Source organism: Coregonus clupeaformis, chromosome 7, assembly GCF_020615455.1.
Source record: "Coregonus clupeaformis isolate EN_2021a chromosome 7, ASM2061545v1, whole genome shotgun sequence".
In the NCBI taxonomy this organism is placed as follows: domain Eukaryota; kingdom Metazoa; phylum Chordata; class Actinopteri; order Salmoniformes; family Salmonidae; genus Coregonus; species Coregonus clupeaformis.
This window is the reverse complement of record NC_059198.1, coordinates 58,878,103-58,902,392: the sequence shown is the minus strand read 5'-3', so window position 1 is coordinate 58,902,392 and position 24,290 is coordinate 58,878,103. Positions and strand designations below refer to the sequence as shown.

The 24,290-nt window shown below is 41.1% G+C and overlaps 3 protein-coding genes across 4 annotated transcripts in view; 2 read left to right on the top strand and 1 right to left on the bottom strand.

Annotated features, from left to right (window-relative positions):
- The window catches only part of LOC121569833 (uncharacterized protein C18orf63), a 35,937-nt gene extending 31,039 nt beyond the window's left edge, over positions 1 to 4,898 (bottom strand). For both annotated transcript variants that reach the window (XM_041881060.2, XM_041881061.2), the window contains exon 1: positions 4,585 to 4,898. The gene's annotated coding sequence lies outside the window, so the exon portion shown is untranslated. The remainder of the gene's footprint in view (positions 1 to 4,584) is intronic.
- A 661-nt stretch (positions 4,899 to 5,559) lies between these two features.
- On the top strand, positions 5,560 to 16,692 carry LOC121569834 (cytochrome b5). Its single transcript, XM_041881062.2, has 5 exons — positions 5,560 to 5,861; positions 13,789 to 13,917; positions 14,990 to 15,019; positions 15,293 to 15,327; positions 15,626 to 16,692. Exons 1-5 carry the CDS (start codon positions 5,727 to 5,729, stop codon positions 15,708 to 15,710), a joined length of 414 nt encoding a protein of 137 aa, XP_041736996.1. The 5' UTR covers positions 5,560 to 5,726; the 3' UTR covers positions 15,711 to 16,692.
- Positions 16,693 to 23,182: 6,490 nt separating this feature from the next.
- Positions 23,183 to 24,025, top strand: ppp1r3g (protein phosphatase 1 regulatory subunit 3G). The gene has a single exon (XM_041881738.2). The coding sequence runs from the start codon at positions 23,183 to 23,185 to the stop codon at positions 24,023 to 24,025; it is 843 nt and encodes a 280-aa protein (XP_041737672.2).
- The last annotated feature ends 265 nt before the right edge of the window (positions 24,026 to 24,290 follow it).

The window sequence follows — 24,290 nt, the reverse complement described above, 5'->3', positions numbered from 1 at the left end:
CTAGACACCTGCCTCTGGCAGGGAGATCTAGTCATGCGACACAGAAGCCGTCCACCTCCACCGCCTCTAGTAGATCTGGGTCTACTGCGAGGCGTCGCGCCCGGCGTCAGACGGCGACCCCGAGCAGCAGCAGGAGAGAGGGCTCCGCCCCCCCAGCGGCACCTGAGGTTCCGACCATTCCGCCGGCAAGGGAGGTCATCAGAGCGTCGACCTGGCATCACCCGAAGGGTAGCCAGAAGCGACGACGGCAATGACGGGACGAGGGGGAGAGAATGGATGCTGGCACAGCGACTGGTTTGACTGCGCCCACTATTCCCCCCACCCTTCTGTTGAGGGTACGGAGGAGGCTGTATGTATCGATGTGTGTAATAAAGAGTTGGCTCCAATTGACTTTGTCACAAGAGAGCGCCTTTTCCAAGTATAAACACCATGGGACCACGCAGCCGTCATACCGCTCAGGAAGGAGACGCGTTCTGTCTCCTAGAGATTAACGTACTTTGGTGCGAAAAGTGCAAATAAATTCCAGAACAACAGCAAATGACCTTGTGAAGATGCTGGAGGAAACAGGTACAAAAGTATCTATATCCACAGTAAAACGAGTCCTATATCGACATAACCTGAAAGGCCGCTCAACAAGGAAGAAGCCACTGCTCCAAAACCGCCATTAAAAAGCCAGACTACGGTTTGCAACTGCACATGGGGACGAAAAACCGTACTTTTTGGAGAAATGTCCTCTGGTCTGATGAAACAAAAATAGAACTGTTTGGCCATAATAACCATCGCTATGTTTGGAGGAAAAAGGGGGTCGCTTGCAAGTCGAAGAACACCATCCCAACCGTGAAGCACGGGGGTGGCAGCATCATGCTGTGGGGGTGCTTTGCTGCAGGAGGGACTGGTGCACTTCACAAAATAGATGGCATCATGAGGAAGGAAGATTATGTGGATATATTGAAACAACATCTCAAGACATCAGTCAGGAAGTCAAAGCTTGGTCGCAAATGGGTCTTCCAAATGGACAATGACCCCAAGCATACTTCCAAAGTTGTGGCAAAATGGCTTAAGGACAACAAAGTCAAGGTATTTAATCCTCCAGAAACGACAGAACAAATAATGCAACAAATATTGTGGTTAAATTCAAATATACTAATTGACAAAAAAACTATATTTTTTGACAGAATGTTTAAAAAAGGTATAATCTTCGTAAATGATATCATCGGTAGGACTGGTGGAGTTATGTCGCACATGCAGCTAACAAAAACATATGGAAATGTCTGCTCTACCCAAAATTACAACCAAATAATTGCAGCCTTACCGCAAAAGTGGAAGAGGAAAGTGGAAGGGGGAGAAAGTAAGGAACTTGTCTGTCGGCCTTGCATTAAAGAACATAATTGGTTAAGGAAAACTGTGATAAATAAAAAAGTATATCAGTTTCACTTAAGGACCAAAGGATTGACAGCCGTCCCATATAGATTGCAAAATAGTTGGGAAGAGATCTTTGACGTACCGATCCCATGGCATAGTGTTTATGAACTGACACGCAAAAACGACACCGGATTCAAAAATTAGAATCTTTCAATTTAAATTATTATATAAAATTCTTGCTACCAATATAATGTTATTTATATGGGGGATACAATCTTCCCAGCTCTGCAGATTTTGCTGTGAAGAGACAGAATCATTAGATCATTTGTTTTGGTTCTGTCCATTTGTAGCTTGTTTTTGGACACAGGTCCAGGAATGGCTAAAGGATTGCAATATTTACCTGGAACTAACCTTGCAGATAGCATTACTGGGTGATCTGAAAAGTCATAGTCAATCAATCAATAATATAATAATACTTTTAGCAAAAATGTTTATTTTTAATTCACAATCTGTAGAAGCAATGAGAATAGAAAGGTTCAGAACTTTTGTAAAACATCACAGTACGGTTGAAATATATATGGCAAATAGAAATCCTATATGGATGGTGTTAAGAGATAGATGGGAGGTATTGAATAGAGTTGAAGGATGGGACTAATAACAAATAACAACAAATAATAACAAAGATAGCTAATAATGTAAGCATACTGTGTCCATAATAAGTATATAGGTTGTATGTTGGGAGCTTTTGGGAAAGAGCACAGTTAGAAAGATATGGCATATAGAAGCAAACCGGATGGACATCATGAAAATGATCGGAGAGGTTGAGAGTAGAAGAAGTTCAGGAGCAAAAAATAAATAAAAAATAAATATATATATATATATAATATATAATATATAATTATTGTAAAATTAACTCTGTCCATAAGGTGTAGATAGTAAGTATAGACCGGAAGTAGAGGCCTGGGCATTGTTGTTCACTAATTTACTCCAAGTAGGGAAAGGATGGTGGGGTTGAAAAGTAATAAAGGGGAGTATATATATAAAAAAAAGAAGAAAAAAACAACAACAACAAACATGGGGGATTGGAAGTGATGCAGACAATTACATTGATAGAAGATACAATCTATCTGCAATATTAAGCTGATCCATCCCCCCCAAAAAAAATAATAATATGTAAATATGTAAACTTCTAACCCACTGGGAATGTGATGAAATAAATACAAGTTGAAATAAATAATTCTCTCTACTATTATTCTGACATTTCACATTTTTAAAATAAAGTGGTGATCCTAACTGACCTAAGACAGGGAATTTTTACTAGGTTAAATATCAGGAATTGTGAAAAACTGAGTTTAAATGTATTTGGCTAAGGTGTATGTAAACTTCCGACTTCAACTGTACATACACACACACACACTTTTACACTCATCATTTGCGGCTGCTACTCTGTTCTTTATTTTACTCTTATTATTATCTATCCTGATGCCTAGTCACTTTACCCTGCATTCGGAATGTATTCAGACCCCTTGACTTTTTCCACATTTTGTTACGTTACAGCCTTATTCTAAAATGGATTAAATAAAATTGATCATCAATCTATACACAATAACCCATAATGACAAAGCGAAAACAGGTTTTTAGAATTATATAATTTTTTTGTATAGAGCCTTCAGAAAGTATTCACACCCCTTGACCTTTTCCACATTTTGGATTTAATTGTCATTTTTTGTGAACGATCTACACAAAATACTCTGTAATGTCAAAGTGGAACAAAAATTATAACATTTGTAAAACATTCATGAAAAATAAAAGAAATATATTCTGATTAGATACGTATTCAACCCCGAGTCAATACATGTTAGAATCACCTGTGCCAGCAATTACAACTGTGACTCTTTCTGGGTAAGTCTCTAAGAGCTTTCCACACCTGGATTGTGCAACATTTGCCCATTATTCCTTTCAAAATTTGTCAAACTCTGTCAAATTGGTTATTGATCATTGCTAGACAACCATTTTCAGGTCTTGCCGTAGATTTTCAAGTAGATTTAAGTCAAAATTCTAACTCGGCCACTTGGTAAGAAACTCCAGTGTAAATTTGGCCTTGTGTTATAGGTTATTGTCCTGTTAAAAGGTGAATTCATCTCCCAGGGTCTGGTGGAAAGCAGTCTGAACCAGGTATCCTCTAGAATTTCCCCCAAACATAACACTTTGTATCCAAGACAAAAACTTAATTGCTTTGCCACATTTTTTGCAGTATGACTTTAGTGTCTTATTCCAAACAGGATGCATGTTTGGAATATTTGTATTCTTTACAGGTTTCCTTCTTTTCACTCTGTCAGTATTGTGGAGTAACTACAATGTTGTTGATCCATCCTAAGTTTTATCCTATCACAGCCATTAAACTCTGTAACTGTTTTAAAGTCACCATTGGCCTCATAGTGAAATCCCTGAGTGGCTTCCTTCCTCTGTGGCAACTGAGTTAGGAAGGACGCCTGTATTTTTGTAGTGACTGGGTGTATTAATACACCATTCAAAGTGTAATTAATAACTTCACCATGCTCAAAGGGATATGCTTTTTTTTTTTTTTTTACCATCTACCAATAGGTTCCTTCTGTGCAAGGCTTTGGAAAACCTCCCTGGATTTGTGGTTGAAACTGTGTTTGAAATTCACTAGTTTACAGATATTGTATGGGTGGGGTACAGAAATGAGGTAGTCATTCAAAAATCATGTTAAACAGTATTATTCCATACAGTGAGTCCATGCAACTTATTATGTAACTAATTAAGCATATTTTTACTCCTGAACTTATTTAGGCTTGCCATAACAAAGGGGTTGAATACTTATTGATTAAAAACATTTAAAATGTTCATTGTTTATTAATTTGTTTAAAAATGTATGAACAACTGAATTCCACTTTGACATTATAACGTATTGTGTGACAAATAAATAAAAACTTAATTTAATCAATTTTAAATTCAGGCTGTAACACAACAAAATGTGACAAATAAAATGTATTTTCATAAAAATATGACATGTAAATATAGCTAGCTATGTATATACTTTCAGATATGGGCATGGACCCCCTGCACTGCAGTACCTCCACAGACCTCACTTTGAGAACTCCTGTTGTAGAGAACCCAATCATGAGCTTTGGAAGCCTTTCGCCATCATTGGCCTGGAGTTGAACAATATAGCTAGGTATCCCAACAATAATAACTCACCTGCAGAACAGTTGTGTCACAGATACTGGGTGGAACTGGATTCTGTACCTAGCTAGCTAACGTTAGCTAGCCACCTTTAGCTACCTTGTCCTCTTCTTTGGCTGGCTAGCTAACCTTGTCCTCTTCTTTGACTAGCTAGCTAAATAACTGACCTGGGTAGGCTACACAGGTCTATAAGCAATAACACCATCTGGCTTGACTGGCTAACAATATTTTAATTGAGACAACATGTTGATTTTGTGACTGCTAACTAGCTACCAACGAAAATATCAGAAAACATCATAAATTCGACCTAGCTAGCTCTTCGGGGCACATTCCTGTTGCTCACTCTGGCGGGAAAACCATCGCGTGCATCCCAAGCCATATACTGCCTGCATTATGTTATCATAAGGCATCACAAAATGGTTAACAGTGTTTCTGCTCTGGTGCACAACATTTTCTCCTCAAGTGTGTGGTTACAATGTTTCAAGTCAACATTTTTATCAGTGCATAGTTCCTCACATAATTAACAAGGTTATCTAGCCTATGTATAATTAATAGCATTCACTGTAGCCCATACATAACCTACACTCACTAGCCTATACGTTTTTTATTGTTGTTGATATATTTATTGATTTACATTAGACTAAGCTAAAGAGTCGCCCAAACAACATTTAGTTAGGCTTGCACACAGCAGGAAAGGACAACGCCTAGCTTGCACTTTGTTATTTTGTTGCATATTTTTTTGCAACATTCCTGGTTTAAAGCAATTGGCCTATACAATGCACATGTATAAATGCATGCCCATCTTATTGCGTGAGAAATAGGTCCTCGGGATGAAGTTTTGTGAACTTTAGTCTAGTCATCATCCTGAACGCTATTTTGAAATGGACAGACTGACATGGAGTACACCAATAAGAGAGCCTCAGAATGAAAATGATTTTTAAAAATAACCAATCACCGCAGTCATAGGCAAGTCTGGGGGAGGTTCCTGGTGCGTGCCAGGAACTACAATATAAATCTTTGAACTCACTTTGAAAACTAGGCTAAATGTCGCTACGTGTGTGCTTGTGCATAGTTACTGCATCGAATTATTTGTAAGATTGGAACATCATTGTTTCCTGGATTCACATTCATATCAGGTATATTTATTTAAAAGATAAATGGAGGATAAAGGGGAGAACGGGCAAGCTGTAAAATACTACCGACTGTCAGAAATCGAGGAACAGAATACGTTCAAGAGTACATGGATTATAATCAACCATAACGTGTACGATGTCACCACATTTCTGGAAGAGGTGAGAAAATTAGGTTACACGAATGGTTAATATTATAGCCCATCAAATGTTACTTGATTTAGGCTAATGTCCATAATATATCAATGGCAACAGTCAACTAAACCAGTGTTTCTCAAGCCTAGGACCAGAATTGAGAAACACTGAACTAAACCCCATGGTCAGTTTTTCTCAGCAATCATCCAAGGCTTCATTTCAATAAGGCCTACCATTGTGTGAACATTCCATAAATCAGAGGGTTTGTAGCCTTTTGGTTGCCGGTAGCCAGCAGATTAAGACCCTACTATTACGCTTGTTTACACTGAGCTGCACTGGGATCAGAACGCAATCATGGTTACATTAAGACACTGTGGAGCCAGCGTGAGATATTGGTCGGAAAACGTACCTCAATGCAGGGATGGGATATGCCACTGTACTCCAAATTGTACCTTTATCCACACTGATACATTGAGAATATTTAAATGCTGCTAGTTCTCCAAGAAAACTGCCCTTTTTGTCTTTATGCTAACTAGCAGTAGCCACATTAAATGGCACTTGTGTTGAACAACAAAGGAGCTGATTGGCTGACACTGCCATTCCTAAATGGCTACTTCTAGCTAGCATGAGGACGAAAAGGGCAGTTTTCCAGGAAAACTAGCAGTATCTCAATCTTTTGCAGCCCTCTAACCAATTGTACTATTATGTGTGTTTTTCTGCATTATTTGTAATTTATTCTGTACATAATGTTTCTGCCATTGTCTCTTATAACCAAAAAGAGCTTCTGGATATCAGGACAGCGATTACTCACCTCGTATTGGATGAAGATTTTTTCTTCAACAAGTCGGACGCGAAGGATATCCTACAGACACTCGACAAGGCCCAAATCCCCGTCATTCGCATGAGAAGGAGACAGAGATATCGTGGACGTAGGTCGGGGTGCCTTGTAAGGATCCGACGGCGAGCGAGTAAACTGCCTCCTCCATCAATCCTATTAGCCAATGTTCAATCATTTGAGAATAAATTAGATGACCTAAGATTATGGTTATCCTACCAACGGGACATTTAAAAACTGTAATATAATATGTTTCACCGAGTCGTGGCTGAACGATGACATGGACAACATACAGCTAGCGGGCTATACGCTACATCGGCAGGATAGAACGGCTGACTCCGGTAAGACAAGGGGTGGCGGTCTGTATATATTTGTAAACAACAGCTGGTGCACAAAATCAAATACTAAGGAAGTCTCGAGGTTTTGCTCGCCTGAGGTAGAGTATCTTATGATAAGCTGTAGACCACACTATTTACCAAGAGAGTTTTCGTCTATATTTTTCATAGCTGTCTATTTACCACCACAAACCAATGCTGGCATTAAGATTGCACTGAATGAGCTGTATAAGGCCATAAGTGAACAGGAAAATGCTCATCCAGAGGCAGCGCTCCTAGTGGCCGGTGACTTTAATGCAGGGAAACTTAAATCAGTTCTACCTAATTTCTACCAGCATGTTAAATGTGCAACCAGAGGAAAATAAACTCTAGACCACCTTTACTCCACATACAGAGACGCATACAAAGCTCTCCCTCGCCCTCCATTTGGCAAATCTGACCATAACTCTATCCTCCTGATTCCTGCTTATAAGCAAAAACTAAAGCAGGAAGCACCAGTGACTCGGTTAATAAAAAAAGTGGTCAGATGACGCAGATGCTAAGCTACAGGACTGTTTTGCTAGCACAGACTGGAACATGTTCTGGGATTCTTCAGATAGCATTGAGGAGTACACCACATCAGTCACTGGCTTCATCAATAAGTGCATCGATGACGTCGTCCCCACAGTGACCGTACGTACATACCCCAACCAGAAGCCATGGATTACAGGCAACATCCGCACTGAACTAAAGGGTAGAGCTGCCGCTTTCAAGGAGCGTGACTCTAACCCGGACGCTTATAATAAATCCCGCTATGCCCTCCGACGAACCATCAAACAGGCAAAGAGTCAGTACAGGATAAGATTGAATCGTACTACACCGGCTCTGATGCTCGTCGGATGTGGCAGGGCTTGAAAACTATTACAGACTACAAGAGGGGGGGGTGCTCTGTCCCCTCCTGTTGGCCAGGCCAGGCACGACTCCAACACCATCATTAAGTTTGCCGACGACACAACAGTGGTAGGCCTGATCACTGACAACGATGAGACAGCCTATAGGGAGGAGGTCAGAGACCTGGCCGTGTGGTGCCAGGATAACAACCTCTCCCTCAACGTGACCAAGACAAAGGAGATGATTGTGGACTACAGGAAAAAAAAGAGGACTGAGCACGCCCCTATTCTCATCGACGGGGCTGTAGTGGAACAGGTTGAGAGCTTCAAGTTCCTTGGTGTCCACATCACCAACAAACTATCATGGTCCAAACACACCAAGACAGTCGTGAAGAGGGCACAACAAAGCCTATTCCCCCTCAGGAGACTGAAAAGATTTGGCATGGGTCCTCAGATCCTCAAAAAATTATACAGCTGCACCATCGAGAGCACCCTGACTGGTTGCATCACCGCCTGGTATGGCAACTGCTCGGCCTCCGACCGCAAGGCACTACAGAGGGTAGTGCGTACGGCCCAGTACATCACTGGGGCCAAGCTTTCTGCCATCCAGGACCTGTATACAAGGCAGTGTCAGAAGAAGGCCCTCAAAAGTGTCAAAGACTCCAGCCACCCTAGTCATAGACTGTTCTCTCTGCTTCCCCACGGCAAGCGGTACTGGAGTGCCAAGTCTAGGTCCAAAAGACTTCTCAACAGCTTCTACCCCCAAGCCATAAGACTCCTGAACAGCTAATCATGGCTACCCGGACTATTTGCATGGCCCCCCCACCCACCCCCACCCCATCTTTTTACGCTGCTGCTATTGTGTTAATTATTTATGCATAGTCACTTTAACTCTACCCACATGTACAGTGGGGGAAAAAAAGTATTTAGTCAGCCACCAATTGTGCAAGTTCTCCCACTTAAAAAGATGAGAGGCCTGTAATTTTCATCATAGGTACACGTCAACTATGACAGACAAAATGAGAAAAAAAATCCAGAAAATCACATTGTAGGATTTTTAATGAATTTATTTGCAAATTATGGTGGAAAATAAGTATTTGGTCAATAACAAAAGTTTCTCAATACTTTGTTATATACCCTTTGTTGGCAATGACACAGGTCAAACGTTTTCTGTAAGTCTTCACAAGGTTTTCACACACTGTTGCTGGTATTTTGGCCCATTCCTCCATGCAGATCTCCTCTAGAGCAGTGATGTTTTGGGGCTGTCGCTGGGCAACACAGACTTTCAACTCCCTCCAAAGATTTTCTATGGGGTTGAGATCAGGAGACTGGCTAGGCCACTCCAGGACCTTGAAATGCTTCTTACGAAGCACTCCTTCATTGCCCGGGCGGTGTGTTTGGGATCATTGTCATGCTGAAAGACCCAGCCACGTTTCATCTTCAATGCCCTTGCTGATGGAAGGAGGTTTTCACTCAAAATCTCACGATACATGGCCCCATTCATTCGTTCCTTTACACGGATCAGTCGTCCTGGTCCCTTTGCAGAAAAACAGCCCCAAAGCATGATGTTTCCACCCCCATACTTCACAGTAGGTATGGTGTTCTTTGGATGCAACTCAGCATTCTTTGTCCTCCAAACACGACTGAGTTGAGTTTTTACCAAAAAGTTCTATTTTGGTTTCATCTGACCATATGACATTCTCCCAATCCTCTTCTGGATCATCCAAATGCACTCTAGCAAACTTCAGATGGGCCTGGACATGTACTGGCTTAAGCAGGCGGACACGTCTTGCACTGCAGGATTTGAGTCCCTGGCGGCGTAGTGTGTTACTGATGGTAGGCTTTGTTACTTTGGTCCCAGCTCTCTGCAGGTCATTCACTAGGTCCCCCGTGTGGTTCTGGGATTTTTGCTCACCGTTCTTGTGATCATTTTGACCCTACGGGGTGAGATCTTGCGTGGAGCCCCAGATCGAGGGAGATTATCAGTGGTCTTGTATGTCTTCCATTTCCTAATAATTGCTCCCACAGTTGATTTCTTCAAACCAAGCTGCTTACCTATTGCAGATTCAGTCTTCCCAGCCTGGTTCAGGTCTACAATTTTGTTTCTGGTGTCCTTTGTCAGCTCTTTGGTCTTGGCCATAGTGGAGTTTGGAGTGTGACTGTTTGAGGTTGTGGACAGGTGTCTTTTATACTGATAACAAGTTCAAACAGATGCCATTAATACAGGTAACGAGTTGAGGACAGAGGAGCCTCTTAAAGAAGAAGTTACAGGTCTGTGAGAGCCAGAAATCTTGCTTGTTTGTAGGTGACCAAATACTTATTTTCCACCATAATTTGCAAATAAATTCATTAAAAATCCTACAATGTGATTTTCTGGATTTTTTTTTCTCAATTTGTCTTTCATAGTTGACGTGTACCTATGATGAAAATTACAGGCCTCTCTCATCTTTTTAAGTGGGAGAACTTGCACAAATAGTGGCTGACTAAATACTTTTTTTCCCCACTGTACATATTACCTCAACTACCTCAACTAGCCAGTGCCCCCGCACATTGACTCTGCACCGGTACCCCCCTGTATATATAGCCTCCCTACTGTTATTTTATTTTACTTCTGCTCTTTTTTTCTCAATACTTTTTTGTTGTTGTTTTATTTTACTTTTTTATTAAAAAATGAATGCATTGTTGGTTAAGGGCTGTAAGTAAGCATTTCACTGTAATGTCTACACCTGTTGTATTCGGCGCTTGTGGCCAATAACATTTGATTTGATTTGATTCTCGGTGTATAAGTACAGTGGCATATCCCATCCCTGCATGGAGGTATGTTTTCCTACCCATATGTCACGCTGGCTCCAGTGTCTTAATGTAACGATGACTGCGTTCCAACCCCAGTGCAGCTCAGTGTAAATAAGCATAATGGTAGGGTCAGAATCTGCTGGCTAGGTTCCAGGGAGCTAAGTGGTTGGGGTCAAATTCACAGATGAAATGTCTAGGATTATAGTTTCCAAATTGACTGTTCTAAATTGGTTCATAGCCTACACATAGCCCTAATGAACTAAATTTACACAAATATGATTGGTCTCAGTCAGCTCATGTCTCAACCTGGATTTGTTACCCAAACTATTAAGTGTTCATAACCATCATCATCAGTGGGGAAAAAAAGTATTTAGTCAGCCACCAATTGTGCAAGTTCTCCCACCTAAAAAGATGAGAGAGGCCTGTAATTTTCATCATAGGTACACGTCAACTATGACAGACAAAATGAGAAAAAAAAATCCAGATAATCACATTGTAGGATTTTTAATGAATTTATTTGCAAATTATGGTGGAAAATAAGTATTTGGTCAATAACAAAAGTTTCTCAATACTTGTTATATACCCTTTGTTGGCAATGACACAGGTCAAACGTTTTCTGTAAGTCTTCACAAGGTTTTCACACACTGTTGCTGGTATTTTGGCCCATTCCTCCATGCAGATCTCCTCTAGAGCAGTGATGTTTTGGGGCTGTCGCTGGGCAACACAGACTTTCAACTCCCTCCAAAGATTTTCTATGGGGTTGAGATCTGGAGACTGGCTAGGCCACTCCAGGACCTTGAAATGCTTCTTAAGAAGCCACTCCTTTGTTGCCGGGGCGGTGTGTTTGGGATCATTGTCATGCTGAAAGACCCAGCCACGTTTCATCTTCAATGCCCTTGCTGATGGAAGGAGGTTTTCACTCAAAATCTCACGATACATGGCCCCATTCATTATTTCCTTTACACGGATCAGTCGTCCTGGTCCCTTTGTAGAAAAACAGCCCCAAAGCATGATGTTTCCACCCCCATGCTTCACAGTAGGTATGGTGTTCTTTGGATGCAACTCAGCATTCTTTGTCCTCCAAACACGACGAGTTGAGTTTTTACCAAAAAGTTATATTTTGGTTTCATCTGACCATATGACATTCTCCCAATCCTCTTCTGTATCATCCAAATGCACTCTAGCAAACTTCAGACGGGCCTGGACATGTACTGGCTTAAGCAGGGGGACACGTCTCGCACTGCAGGATTTGAGTCCCTGGCGGCGTAGTGTGTTACTGATGGTAGGCTTTGTTACTTTGGTCCCAGCTCTCTGCAGGTCATTCACTAGGTCCCCCTGTGTGGTTCTGGGATTTTTGCTCACCGTTCTTGTGATCATTTTGACCCCACTGGGGTGAGATCTTGCGTGGAGCCCCAGATCGAGGGAGATTATCAGTGGTCTTGTATGTCTTCCATTTCCTAATAATTGCTCCCACAGTTGATTTCTTCAAACCAAGCTGCTTACCTATTGCAGATTCAGTCTTCCCAGCCTGGTGCAGGTCTACAATTTTGTTTCTGGTGTCCTTTGACAGCTCTTTGGTCTTGGCCATAGTGGAGTTTGGAGTGTGACTGTTTGAGGTTGTGGACAGGTGTCTTTTATACTGATAACAAGTTCAAACAGGTGCCATTAATACAGGTAACGAGTGGAGGACAGAGGAGCCTCTTAAAGAAGAAGTTACAGGTCTGTGAGAGCCAGAAATCTTGCTTGTTTGTAGGTGACCAAATACTTATTTTCCACCATAATTTGCAAATAAATTCATAAAAAATCCTACAATGTGATTTTCTGGATTTTTTTTCCTCAATTTGTCTGTCATAGTTGACGTGTACCTATGATGAAAATTACAGGCCTCTCTCATCTTTTTAAGTGGGAGAACTTGCACAATTGGTGGCTGACTAAATACTTTTTTTCCCCACTGTAATTTTCTCTCTTGGGTTTCTTTGCACTTTTCATAGGCCTAGTCTATATTACAATGTAGCTTAATGACAAAATGAAATATTGCCAGATAAAATAGTCTCAAAATTAGACGAGTTAAGGCGAGGCCAGACTGGCCCATTGATTTGATCCATATCTGTGATTTCCAATGCTTTCTCAATGGGAGTCGTGCATTGATGGTCAACGAAGATGTGTCCATATCCATCCTTGAGCAAGACCCTTAAAGCTGCAATATATAACTTTTTGGGTGACCTCACCAAATTCACATAGAAATGTGAGTTATAGATCTCTCATTCTCATTGAAAGCAAGTCTAAGAAGCAGTAGATCTGTTCTACAGTATGTGTGCTATCTCTAGGCTTCCCGTTCTTAAGTTGTTTATGCATCTTTTACTTCTGGTTTTGTACACCAGCTTCAAACAGCTGAAAATACAATATGTTTGATTATTGAAAATATATTTCACAGAGGTTTAGATGGTACAATGATTCTCACGTAAACTGAAGTTAGGCGAACTATTCAAATTTTAGCAACCAGGAAATGGCAGAGTGATTTCTGCATATTGCACCTTTAACCTTTAACTTCTCCAGGGGAGTTGCACTGTGGTAGACCCTTTGTTCTCCCAAAAAATATGTTCTCACTCTGTGTGTTTATGTGGTGTCTAGGTGGTTGGGCTTAGGGGCAAAAGACAATTTCCCTTCGCAAGATAGACAATAAAGTACTATTCTATAAAGTTATATTCTACTCTGCACAGTTGTTCATTTGTTCAGTCAGGTTTCACGAAGCTACCTTAGACACAGTGTATAGTGCAATTTGGGGATTCCTTATTTAGGCCAATAACACGCAGTCAATAGGTCAAGCATGACAAATCTTACTGTTCCATTGGGTTCACCCATGATGAAATATTTGAACCTGTTGTACAGTCTCCAAATGTAGGTGTGTGTTCTAGACTTTTTATGTTTCTGTTATATTATGCAAAAAATACTATGTTACATTATTGCTTCTGGTCCTCTCCTTTCCCAATTGTCCATTTTAGCTACAGTTTAACATTAGCTTGGTTGAGAATAAAACAGTGGTAATGGACACTTGTTAGTATGCGCTCAATAAGCCTAAATTGCTTGAAAAAAACTACTCTGACATGTACAGTATATTACAGCACCCAGGCGGAGAGGAGGTCTTGAGGGAACAGGCTGGCGGCGATGCCACGGAGAGCTTTGAAGACGTCGGACACTCATCAGATGCCAGGGAGATGGCTGCCAACATGGTCATTGGAGAACTGCATCCAGTAAGCACTCTTCATGTTTCAAACCAGCGTTTTAACAGCTTTACGTAACTTTTGTCTCTGGCAATCAGAAACTAAGCTTCCTTTCTGTATCTGTAACAATGGCAATGCTGGGAGCCTCTGCCTGTAAGTTATTGCAGTATCCCAAAACCCCATAATATGGTGTTATTTGGTCATGGGGAAGAGAGGTATGTTTAGGGTACTACAGGGTAAATGCTCTAATTTGACATTACTACAGTATACTAACAACCTGTATACAAAACTCTTTGTAGCACCTGCGCTACTGGTTCCTTGTAGCACTTTCGGTACTGGTTGCACTATTATTCAACTGGTAGTGTTTGTCTTAATGAATTCCAAAAGTAATTCATAGGTTGTTATTGTTTCCAAGTAAGGACCCGTCATCTTCTTTACCATAAAATTAAGTTGTATAGGTTTCAGAGTTAGCAGGCAAATTCTACTCTCTTTTGAGGCATGAGACTGGATTGTTAGAATACGGATAAAAACAAAACACCCAGACAAACGTTAAGTTGCTGTCTGAGAGTCCCTTCTTGCACAACTCCTGTGACCTATTGAGTGGGAGGAGCTGCTCAAGACAAGTCTGGCACTGTGAGTGGAGTATAGTGGCTGAACACAATATGGTATTGTGGTTGTGTTGTCCGACCTGTTGTGTTCATTGAATGTAAGCATACTGACATTGGCTACCCTTCCATTCTCTTTTTGTCATCTTGATTGAATGCATATGACCATGATGTTGTGTAGGACGTTTCAGTGGTCCCATAGTCCTGCTATGGCAATGATATGGAAGAGACCTCTTAATTTTCATTGGATATATTTGTTGAATAATTAATCATTCTGGTTTCAGTTGGCTGATGTGAAACTTAATAGCTCTACATTTTGTCTGTTTTGGTAAACTGCTTTGCTGCAGAGTATAGAAATAATTTAGTTCTCAGCCTTCCTCCACATCCAGTGTAATCTAATGTTTTTTATGCCTACCAACTCATAGCATAATAAACAACCTCTCTCTCTCTTTCTCTCTCTCTCCCTCCCATTCTCTTCCTTCCTCTCTCTTGTGTAGGATGATCGGCCAAAGATGGCCAAACCTTCAGTAAGTAAAACAACTATCTAAAATGTGAAAAGTTACGCTACTCATATATCAGCACACATAGTAAGGTGTAGCCATATGTTTTTGCTTCGATGATAATAAGTCACCAACATTTTGATGGCAAGCTGCCTTCATCAAGGTTTATTTTGAAAACTGTAGTTCACATGTATAATACATATAAAACAATAACATGAGTCATAAAGATAGGCCTACTCAAAGATAGAGATATCCATGTAAAGATTTGTGGAGGCCTTACAGACTTTCCTTTTCTTACAGGAGTCACTTGCCACCACAATCGAGGAAACCTCAAGGTATGTAGGCACCCCTGATGCCATTTTCATATTCTTGGTTTGAAACAAAACTGATTTAAATCAGAATTTATTTTAGCAAGTTTGCATCTGCATGAGCTATGGATACTTCAGATGCTTGTTAATGTTTTTATGTATGTTTAAAATTCATTGGGATGATTTTTCAAATGCAGTTTAGTCCTGCAATCTGGCAGAACTATTGTTTGCTATTCTACGACATTAGTCATTTTTGTACCATTTCAGCTGTCCGTTTTACTGATGTACTGTATCAGAGCTCTTGTTGTTCCTCTCCCCTTAACAGTTGGTGGACAAACTGGTTGATCCCCGGTTTGGCTGCGGCAGTCATCACGGTTATGTACCACATGTACACATCCGTGGAGCAGTGACCACGCCATCGGTCCGTCACCTTTGCCAATCAAATGTAAATCACAATCCCTGAGAAACCACTGCTACTTTTTGGGATTTGCACAGCTCATATGCAGTACTGCAGTATCCATGTTTAATTTCATGTTTTTCATCCAATCACTCGGCATCATGTTAATGAAGGCATATACTTTTGTTGTTGTGTTAATCTTATTTTTCCTCTCCTGATTTACATATTGATATATAAATAAAATACTTATATTTACATATATTGAGATATTTTAGACAGATTAACATGAATGTAAATGTTTTTATTATGTTATTGTAATATCTTAAGATTCACTATTACTCGAACATACTGTAACCCTGCAATTGAAACAGAAAATTACAGTTTAGCTTAAAAAAGCAGGCAATTACATCTTACCTGTGCATAACTAGACTGAATTTACTTTCATTTTGGAACAGAACTAATGACCCCACCATTCAAATCATAAAGGCTCAGGTTACATAATGTTTTGCATTAGCTGTGTCTTTTTTAAGCAATATGCATATAGCAAGAGACATGCTTTAAATTGCACAATGTATGTCAGTAGAGTACTGTGTACATAATATATGCTATAAAGAGTGAATTAGTTGATTTAACATCGATATGCAAAACTGTAAACCCAATTGTCCCATATTTCTGGTGCCATTAGTATCAACATTCCATAGACAGAGTAGACCAAAAGATGGCACTGTGCAGACTCATGCTTGGGGAGCCAAGAGGGCAACAACTAAGTGGGGATTAAGTTGACCTCATGTGATTTCCCTTGAACAGTACAATGTGTTTTTAATGGAAAATATCCTGGTTGTCCCTACTTTTAAGATGCTAATGTGTGTAAGAAGCTCCCCACTGAATAGTGTGTGTAGGAAACTCACCACTGAATGTTCTAATCTACAGTCGATCAAATGTAATTGTACAGCAGCAATTGTAGTTTTTTCAATAAAATGATTAATAAAAGTGTTGTTACAGTTGTCTAATTTGACCATAAATATAAACAATTATGCATTGGTACACAGTGGGTATTAAACCATCAAAAGTATGCTATTGTGTCGCATGCCTAACTTTATTACCATACTTTGATTAGGTATTATTTTTGCAAAACCCACCTCTGTGCAGGCTCATCATACCTTTAAATTTGTTCTTGTAGATAGTGATAGAGCACCATCTACTGGATAAATAGTTGCTGTGCTGAGAAAGGTTTTATTATAGAGCCCACACCTAGGATTTTGCTTGTCATTAGAAAATCTTTGGTTGTTCACACAATCTCATTGTGTCAGTAGTTCTAGCCTATTAGCTAAAATGGCCTTTTTTGAAATGTATTTTTCATTTTTGCTTAATTGAGATAGTGATAGGCCTAAATTTGCATAAGGGGGAGACAGTGACAACTTTTCACTTTCATATTCTGGATGAAACATGAACCTAAGAAGTACTGACAAACATTGATAAACTAATCTACACAGAGACACAAAATAGGCCATTTGATGACATGCGAGTCAGAAGATATGACAATAACAGTACGTACTAGATGCTGTTGATGTTAACAGATATCCCCACTTGCTTGAACAAATATGGTGAAAAATCGATCAAAAAGTGAACCAAATGACGTAGGTATGATGTGCGTGCAGCGGACCTCTTGATTTTGTGAGCGGTTTTGTCTACTGTGACAGTAGGATATCGCTTATGCAATTTTGTTGTTTTGTTGGCTGAAATAACAGCCATGATCATTCCTCAGAATAAATAAAAAAATGTGAACGCTTCATTTTAAGGGGTCCTTATTGCAGTGTAATTACATGTGTAATTACACTAGCAAGGATTGTAGTTAATTGCAATAACTCATAGTTACACTGTAATAACAACATGTAACTGATTGTAATTGCAGTCTGTAATTACAGAGGTGTAACAACAAATGCTTGTTAACATGCTTGTTACAAATGGGCAAGTTTCCACTAAATTCACCAATTTAATTTATTCTCAGCTGCATCTGATTCAGTAATAACTGTCACAAGGTTGTAATCTCTTGTGGACAGATGGGCTGGGTGTCCGAGATTACAAAGATTGGAGGCTCAATAGGCTCTAATTGGATCCCCAGACAGATTAATATATGTTTATCCCAGAATCGGCGGAACAGAATCGGCGGAATGAATACACCCCTGTTCACACGCAAACACAGTTCACTTTCATAGCAGCCACATAAAAACAGCATGATCACTTTGCTCGTTGTATATATCATTCCTTCTCGCAACTATCTATGCGCTCTCCTCCTCTCACCTTTTCCCTTCACTTGCGGTCTTCAGTGCACAACACATCAGCTGTCACGTCAGCTGTCTAGGCTAAGCTAGCTAGCTGCATTCACTAGCTAAGTGAACGTGAAAGTTTAAAAAAAGTAGCTAGCGCTCTCTCTTTTGCAACTCCTTAATTTTGGAAGAAATGCATTTGTTCAAAATTGTTCAACTATTGTCTTTCTCTGAGTCAACTACTCACCACATTTTATGTACTGCGGTGCTAGCTAGCTGTAGCTTATGCTTTCAGTACTAGATTTATTCTCTGATCTTTTGATTGGGTGGACAACATGTCAGTTCATGCTGCAAGAGCTCTGAGAGGGTGGAGGATGTCCTCCGGAAGTTGTCATAATTAGTTTGTAAATTTATGGAAGGGGGTGAGAACCATGAGCCTCCTAGGTTTTGTATTGAAGTCAATGTACCCAGAGGAGGACAGAAGCTAGCTGTCCTCCGGCTACACCATGGTGCTACCCTACAGTGCTGCTGAGGCTAAAGTAAACCATTGCAAAACAGTGTTTTAATCAATTATTTGGTGACGTGAATATATTTAGTATAGTTTTATCTAAAAAGTACAACTTTTTAAATGTTTCACTATCTTTATTTTTATGAAATTCACTGAGGAGGATGGTCCTCCCCTTCCTCCTCTGACGAGCCTCCACTGCTTGAGGTGTACATACTTGTAATTATTGTGTACCCACAAAGTACTTTACCCATTCTGAAAATCTAATCGTCAGCTTCTGAAAGCACCATCCAAGTAAGAAAAAAAACACACTAATACAACACAGAGTACATATCTGTAATATCTGCATAAGTACAAGGTTGTCACTAGTTCTTACACAGGATTTAGCTATTTAAAGTGAAGTGTAACTTTATAGTTACCTATAAACAATTTATATGTAATTAGTTATTACTCATTACCAAGTGAAAATACCTACAAACAAAAGATGAGCTTCTATTTTAGGTCAACTTTATTGCAACAGGTAAAAAGACCTTACATTTCTTACAAAATAATAAGGATTTATATTGTTAGATGAATAATTAGATTAATTAAATTAAACAAAGATGTACAGTATAGGCCTACTCAATAACATAAACATAACTATTCTAGTGATGACTCAAATCTGTAGCCTACAGTATGGTGAGTAGCCTAGATAGCTAGGTCATTTAGAAAAATGGGATTGTCTTTTTCTTCACTTTTTAACATTACAAGTAACAATGGAAATCGACCTCTGTTTCTGTTTTCATACGTTTCTTTCTTGTAAGTATTTTCCCATCCTGGAGTCTGAGACCTTGTGGGAATCTGTGGTAGAGAAGAAGAATGTATGACAACCTAGCATAGACACTATACATTACCCCTAGTTATCATCATAGTGATTTCTATAGTTTAGGCATATAGCTAGCTAGGCCTAACTAGTTGTTGTGTTATCCATCTAGTAATAATAGTGCTTGTGTTGACACAAGTAGCTAGCTAGTTAGTTAACGTTAACATGCAGAGTGTCTCACGCAATACCCTTGGGGTACAAGGGTTATGCCCTCCGCTATGCCCTCCGACGAACCATTAAACAGGCAAAGAGTCAATACAGGACTAAGATTGAATCGTACTACACTGGCTCTGACGCTCGTCGGATGTGGCAGGGCTTGAAAACTATTACAGACTACAAAGGGAAGCACAGCCGCGAGCTGCCCAGTGACACAAGACTCCCAGACGAGCTAAACCACTTCTATGCTCGCTTCGAGGCAAGCAACACTGAAGCATGCATGAGAGCACCAGCTGTTCCGGATGACTATGTGATCACGCTCTCCGTAACCGATGTGAGTAAGACTTTTAAGCAGGTCAACATTCACAAGGCCGCAGGGCCAGACGGATTACCAGGACGTGTACTCCGAGCATGTGCTGACCAACTGGCAAGTGTCTTCACTGACATTTTCAACATGTCCCTGACTGAGTCTGTAATACCAACATGTTTCAAGCAGACCACCATAGTCCCCGTGCCCAAGTACTCTAAGATAACCTGCCTAAATGACTACCGACCCGTAGCACTGACGTCTGTAGCCATGAAGTGCTTCGAAAGGCTGGTCATGGCTCACATCAACAGCATTATCCCAGAAACCCTAGACCCACTCCAATTTGCATACCGCCCCAACAGATCCGCAGATGATGCAATCTCTATTGCACTCCACACTGCCCTTTCCCACCTGGACAAGAGGAACACCTACGTGAGAATGCTATTCATTGACTACAGCTCAGCATTCAACACCATAGTGCCCTCAAAGCTCATCACTAAGCTAAGGATCCTGGGACTAAACACCTCCCTCTGCAACTGGATCCTGGACTTCCTGACAGGCCGCCCCCAAGTGGTAAGGGTAGGTAACAACACATCTGCCACACTGATCCTCAACACGGGGGCCCCTCAGGGGTGCGTGCTCAGTCCCCTCCTGTACTCCCTGTTCACCCATGACTGCATGGCCAGGCACGACTCCAACACCATCATTAAGTTTGCCGCCGACACAACAGTGGTAGGCCTGATCACCGACAACGATGAGACAGCCTATAGGGAGGAGGTCAGAGACCTGGCCGTGTGGTGCCAGGACAACAACCTCTCCCTCAACGTGACCAAGACAAAGGAGATGATTGTGGACGACAGGAAAAAAAAGAGGACTGAGCACGCCCCCATTCTCATCGACGGGGCTGTAGTGGAACAGGTTGAGAGCTTCAAGGTCCTTGGTGTCCACATCACCAACAAACTATCATGGTCCAAACACACCAAGACAGTCGTGAAGAGGGCACGACAAAGCCTATTCCCCCTCAGGAGACTGAAAAGATTTGGCATGGGTCCTCAGATCCTCAAAAAATTATACAGCTGCACCATCGAGAGCATCCTGACTGGTTGCATCACCGCCTGGTATGGCAACTGCTTGGCCTCCGACCGCAAGGCACTACAGAGTGTAGTGCGTACGGCCCAGTACATCACTGGGGCCAAGCTTCCTGCCATCCAGGACCTCTATACCAGGCGGTGTCAGAGGAAAGCCCTCAAAATTGTCAAAGACTCCAGCCACCCTAGTCATAGACTGTTCTCTCTGCTACCGCACGGCAAGCGGTACCGGAGTGCCAAGTCTAGGTCCAAAAGACTTCTCAACAGCTTCTACCCCCAAGCCATAAGACTTCTGAACAGCTAATCATGGCTACCCGGACTATTTGCACTGCCCCCCCCACCCCATCCTTTTACGCTGCTGCTACTCTGTTAATTATTTATGCATAGTCACTTTAACTCTGCCCACATGTACATATTACTTCAACTACCTCAACTAGCCGGTGCCCCCGCACATTGACTCTGCACCGGTACCCCCCTGTATATATAGCCTCCCTACTGTTATTTTATTTTACTCCTGCTCTTTTTTTCTCAACACTTTTTTTGTTGTTGTTTTATTTTTACTTTTTTGTTAAAAATAAATGCACTGTTGGTTAAGGGCTGTAAGTAAGCATTTCACTGTAATGTCTGCACCTGTTGTATTCGGCGCATGTGGCTAATAAAATTTGATTTGATTTACAGATACCCTGAGAAATAGGTTCAGGGAAGATAAGACCATATAGCCCAGCTAACCTTAGCTAGCGAGTAGAGACCATAGCATATTCGCCAGTTTTAGGTAGCTACACTGAACAAAAATATAAACGCAACATGCAACAATTTCAAAGATTTTACTGAGCTACAGTTCATATAAGGAAATCAGTCAATTGAAATAAATTCATTAGGCCCTAATCTATGTATTACACATGACTGGAAACACAGATATGCATCTGTTGGTTACAGATACCTTTAAAAAAAAAAGGTATGGGCGTGGATCAGAAAACCAGTCCATATCTGGTGTAACCTCCATTTGCCTCATGCAGCGTGACACATCTTCTTCGCATAGAGTTGATCAGGCTGTGGAATGTTGTCCCACTCCTCTTCAATGGCTGTGCAAAGTTGCTGGATATTGGCAGGAACTGGAACACGCTGTCATACACGTCGATCCAGAGCATCCCAAACATGCTCAATGGTTGACATGTCTGGTGACTATGCAGGCCATTGAATAAATAGGGCATTTTCAGCTTCCAGGAATTGTGTACAGATCCTTGCGACATTATCATGCTGAAACATGAGGTGATGGCGGTGGATGAATGGCACGACAATGTGCCTCAGGATCTCGTCATGGTATCTCTGTGCATTCAAATTGCCATTGATAAAAAGCAATTGTGTTCATTGTCCGTAGCTTATGCCTGTCCATACCATAACCCACCGCCACCATGGGGCACTCTGTTCAAAACGTTGACATCAGCAAACCACTCACCCACATGACGCCATACCGCTGTCTGCCATCTGCCTGGTACAGTTGAAACCGGGATTTGTTGATAACCCGTTTTTGCCATTGGGCCTGGGCATCAGACTCCCGATCTTTATTGCATAGTTGTATCAATGAGGTGGTAGGTTTTCAACTGGTTTACACTTATCATGTGGTTTGTGCAGGCTGAAATATGGTGAGTTGGGATGCTATCGGAAATTGTAACATTTGTAACAAGCATTGTAACAAGCATTCATTGTTACACCCCTCTAATTACAGACTACAATTACCACCAGTTACATGTTGTTATTACAGTGTAACTATGCATTATTATAGTTAATTACAATACTTGTTACAGTGTAATTACATATGTAATTAAACTGTAATAAGGACCCCCTAAAATGAAGTGTTACCAAAAAGGTATGCAAGGTTATTTGAAAGGGTTTGAGTGTTGCCAATTTAGATCTATTTATTCACTGATGGAAGAATATAGCCTACACAGTATTATATTGTCACCAAACTAGATGTATCCTAGATGTTGGCATAAAACAGTCATTTGTTTATAATGAATATTGAAAATGATTTATTGATCATGAATAATTAGATGACTTTATAGCCTAATAATGTGCTTCTTTGGCACGCATCCTGTGCGCTGGGCAGGTGAGCTGTTGTTTGTAAACTTGGATTAAGTCTACATTGCAATGACGTATTATAATGACGCTGAATACGACAACAAGCAGTTAGTTGTATGATGAGCTTTTAAGTGGGCGTATCACACTAAGTGAAAAGTTCCATTGGGAATCTAAACTCCCGGAACTGTTCCCTGCATATCCATAACGCACGCATTACCGATATGTCCAATTCAGACCTCCTGCGTTATTCCAAGCAGTGTTCTCCAACTTCAGGGGGAACCATGCTATCAGGGAGTGAAGATGAGCCAACGGATAATGGTGATGAGGACTTGGAAGATGGCTTAATCGAACCACCAGAAATGTATAAGAAAGACAGGGGAAGGGCGAAATCTCTGCCCGCATACCCGGAGCAGGCTATGCTTTTTGAAGAAATAGCCAATAACGGCCGAAAACGGGTGAAGTTCGCAGACTCCATGGGGCTTGATTTGGCAAGCGTGAAGCACTTCAGCACATCAGAAGACCCGAAAATCCCTTCCAAGGTATTGTCGAGATTGCAGATCTTTCCCCCTCAACCACAGGACCGAGAGTATACAATTGGGAACCTGTGCGTAAACTTAAAATCTACCTTGACCATGGACCGTCTCATCCCAACTTTCAAGATGCCAGTTGAGTCTGATGATTTTGAAACCACGGTATTGCAGCGCCACGTCAACCTGGAGAAGGTGACCATCACTCAGTTTGACATCCGTGGGCAGATTCGGACGAATACTCAAAACTGTTGCAAGAGGGAAGTTGGTGTGAGGTACACATTCAACGAGTGGCTCTCTTTCGTGGACGCGCAGGCGATACCCATGCCCGTGGATGAGAATATTGTCGGTGAGCGTTATACCTTTACCATATTCACACCTCCATTCCTAGACCCATCTTCCTCTGTGCACTTCGCCGTGTACATCAGGAATGACCAGGGCGAGTTTTGGGATAACAACTATGGTCAAAACTATACCTTCAAGTATCACTGTACATGTATGCCGACCTACGAGGACGTAGCATTCCATGCAACCTGAAATCCGCCGTTACGCACGTGCGTAAAGATGGTGTCGCTCAACCAGGTCTCTTATGAAGTTGTTCTCCATCACGTGGAATGATATGTACTTTTCAATTAAGTTAATGTATTTTCGTCTTGCTATCTGAGCCCACCGTTTTGTTATCAAGGTGTTCATGAGTTCATAATGATTATTATGACCTTAGGCCTACTGTACCATCCTTTTTAAAGTAAAACATGGAGTTGACAAGTTTGCCTCTGTCCAGTTGTGTCTTCTTTCCTGTTCT

Bases quoted from the DNA above. Each gene is read 5' to 3' on its own strand.
- ppp1r3g (XM_041881738.2), top strand. From the start codon at position 23,183: ATGTCCAATTCAGACCTCCTGCGTTATTCCAAGCAGTGTTCTCCAACT.
- LOC121569834 (XM_041881062.2), top strand. From the start codon at position 5,727: ATGGAGGATAAAGGGGAGAACGGGCAAGCTGTAAAATACTACCGACTG. The intron at 5,862-13,788 runs GTGAGAAAATTA...AGTATATTACAG, and splicing joins TCACCACATTTCTGGAAGAG to CACCCAGGCGGAGAGGAGGT. The intron at 13,918-14,989 runs GTAAGCACTCTT...TCTCTTGTGTAG, and splicing joins TCATTGGAGAACTGCATCCA to GATGATCGGCCAAAGATGGC.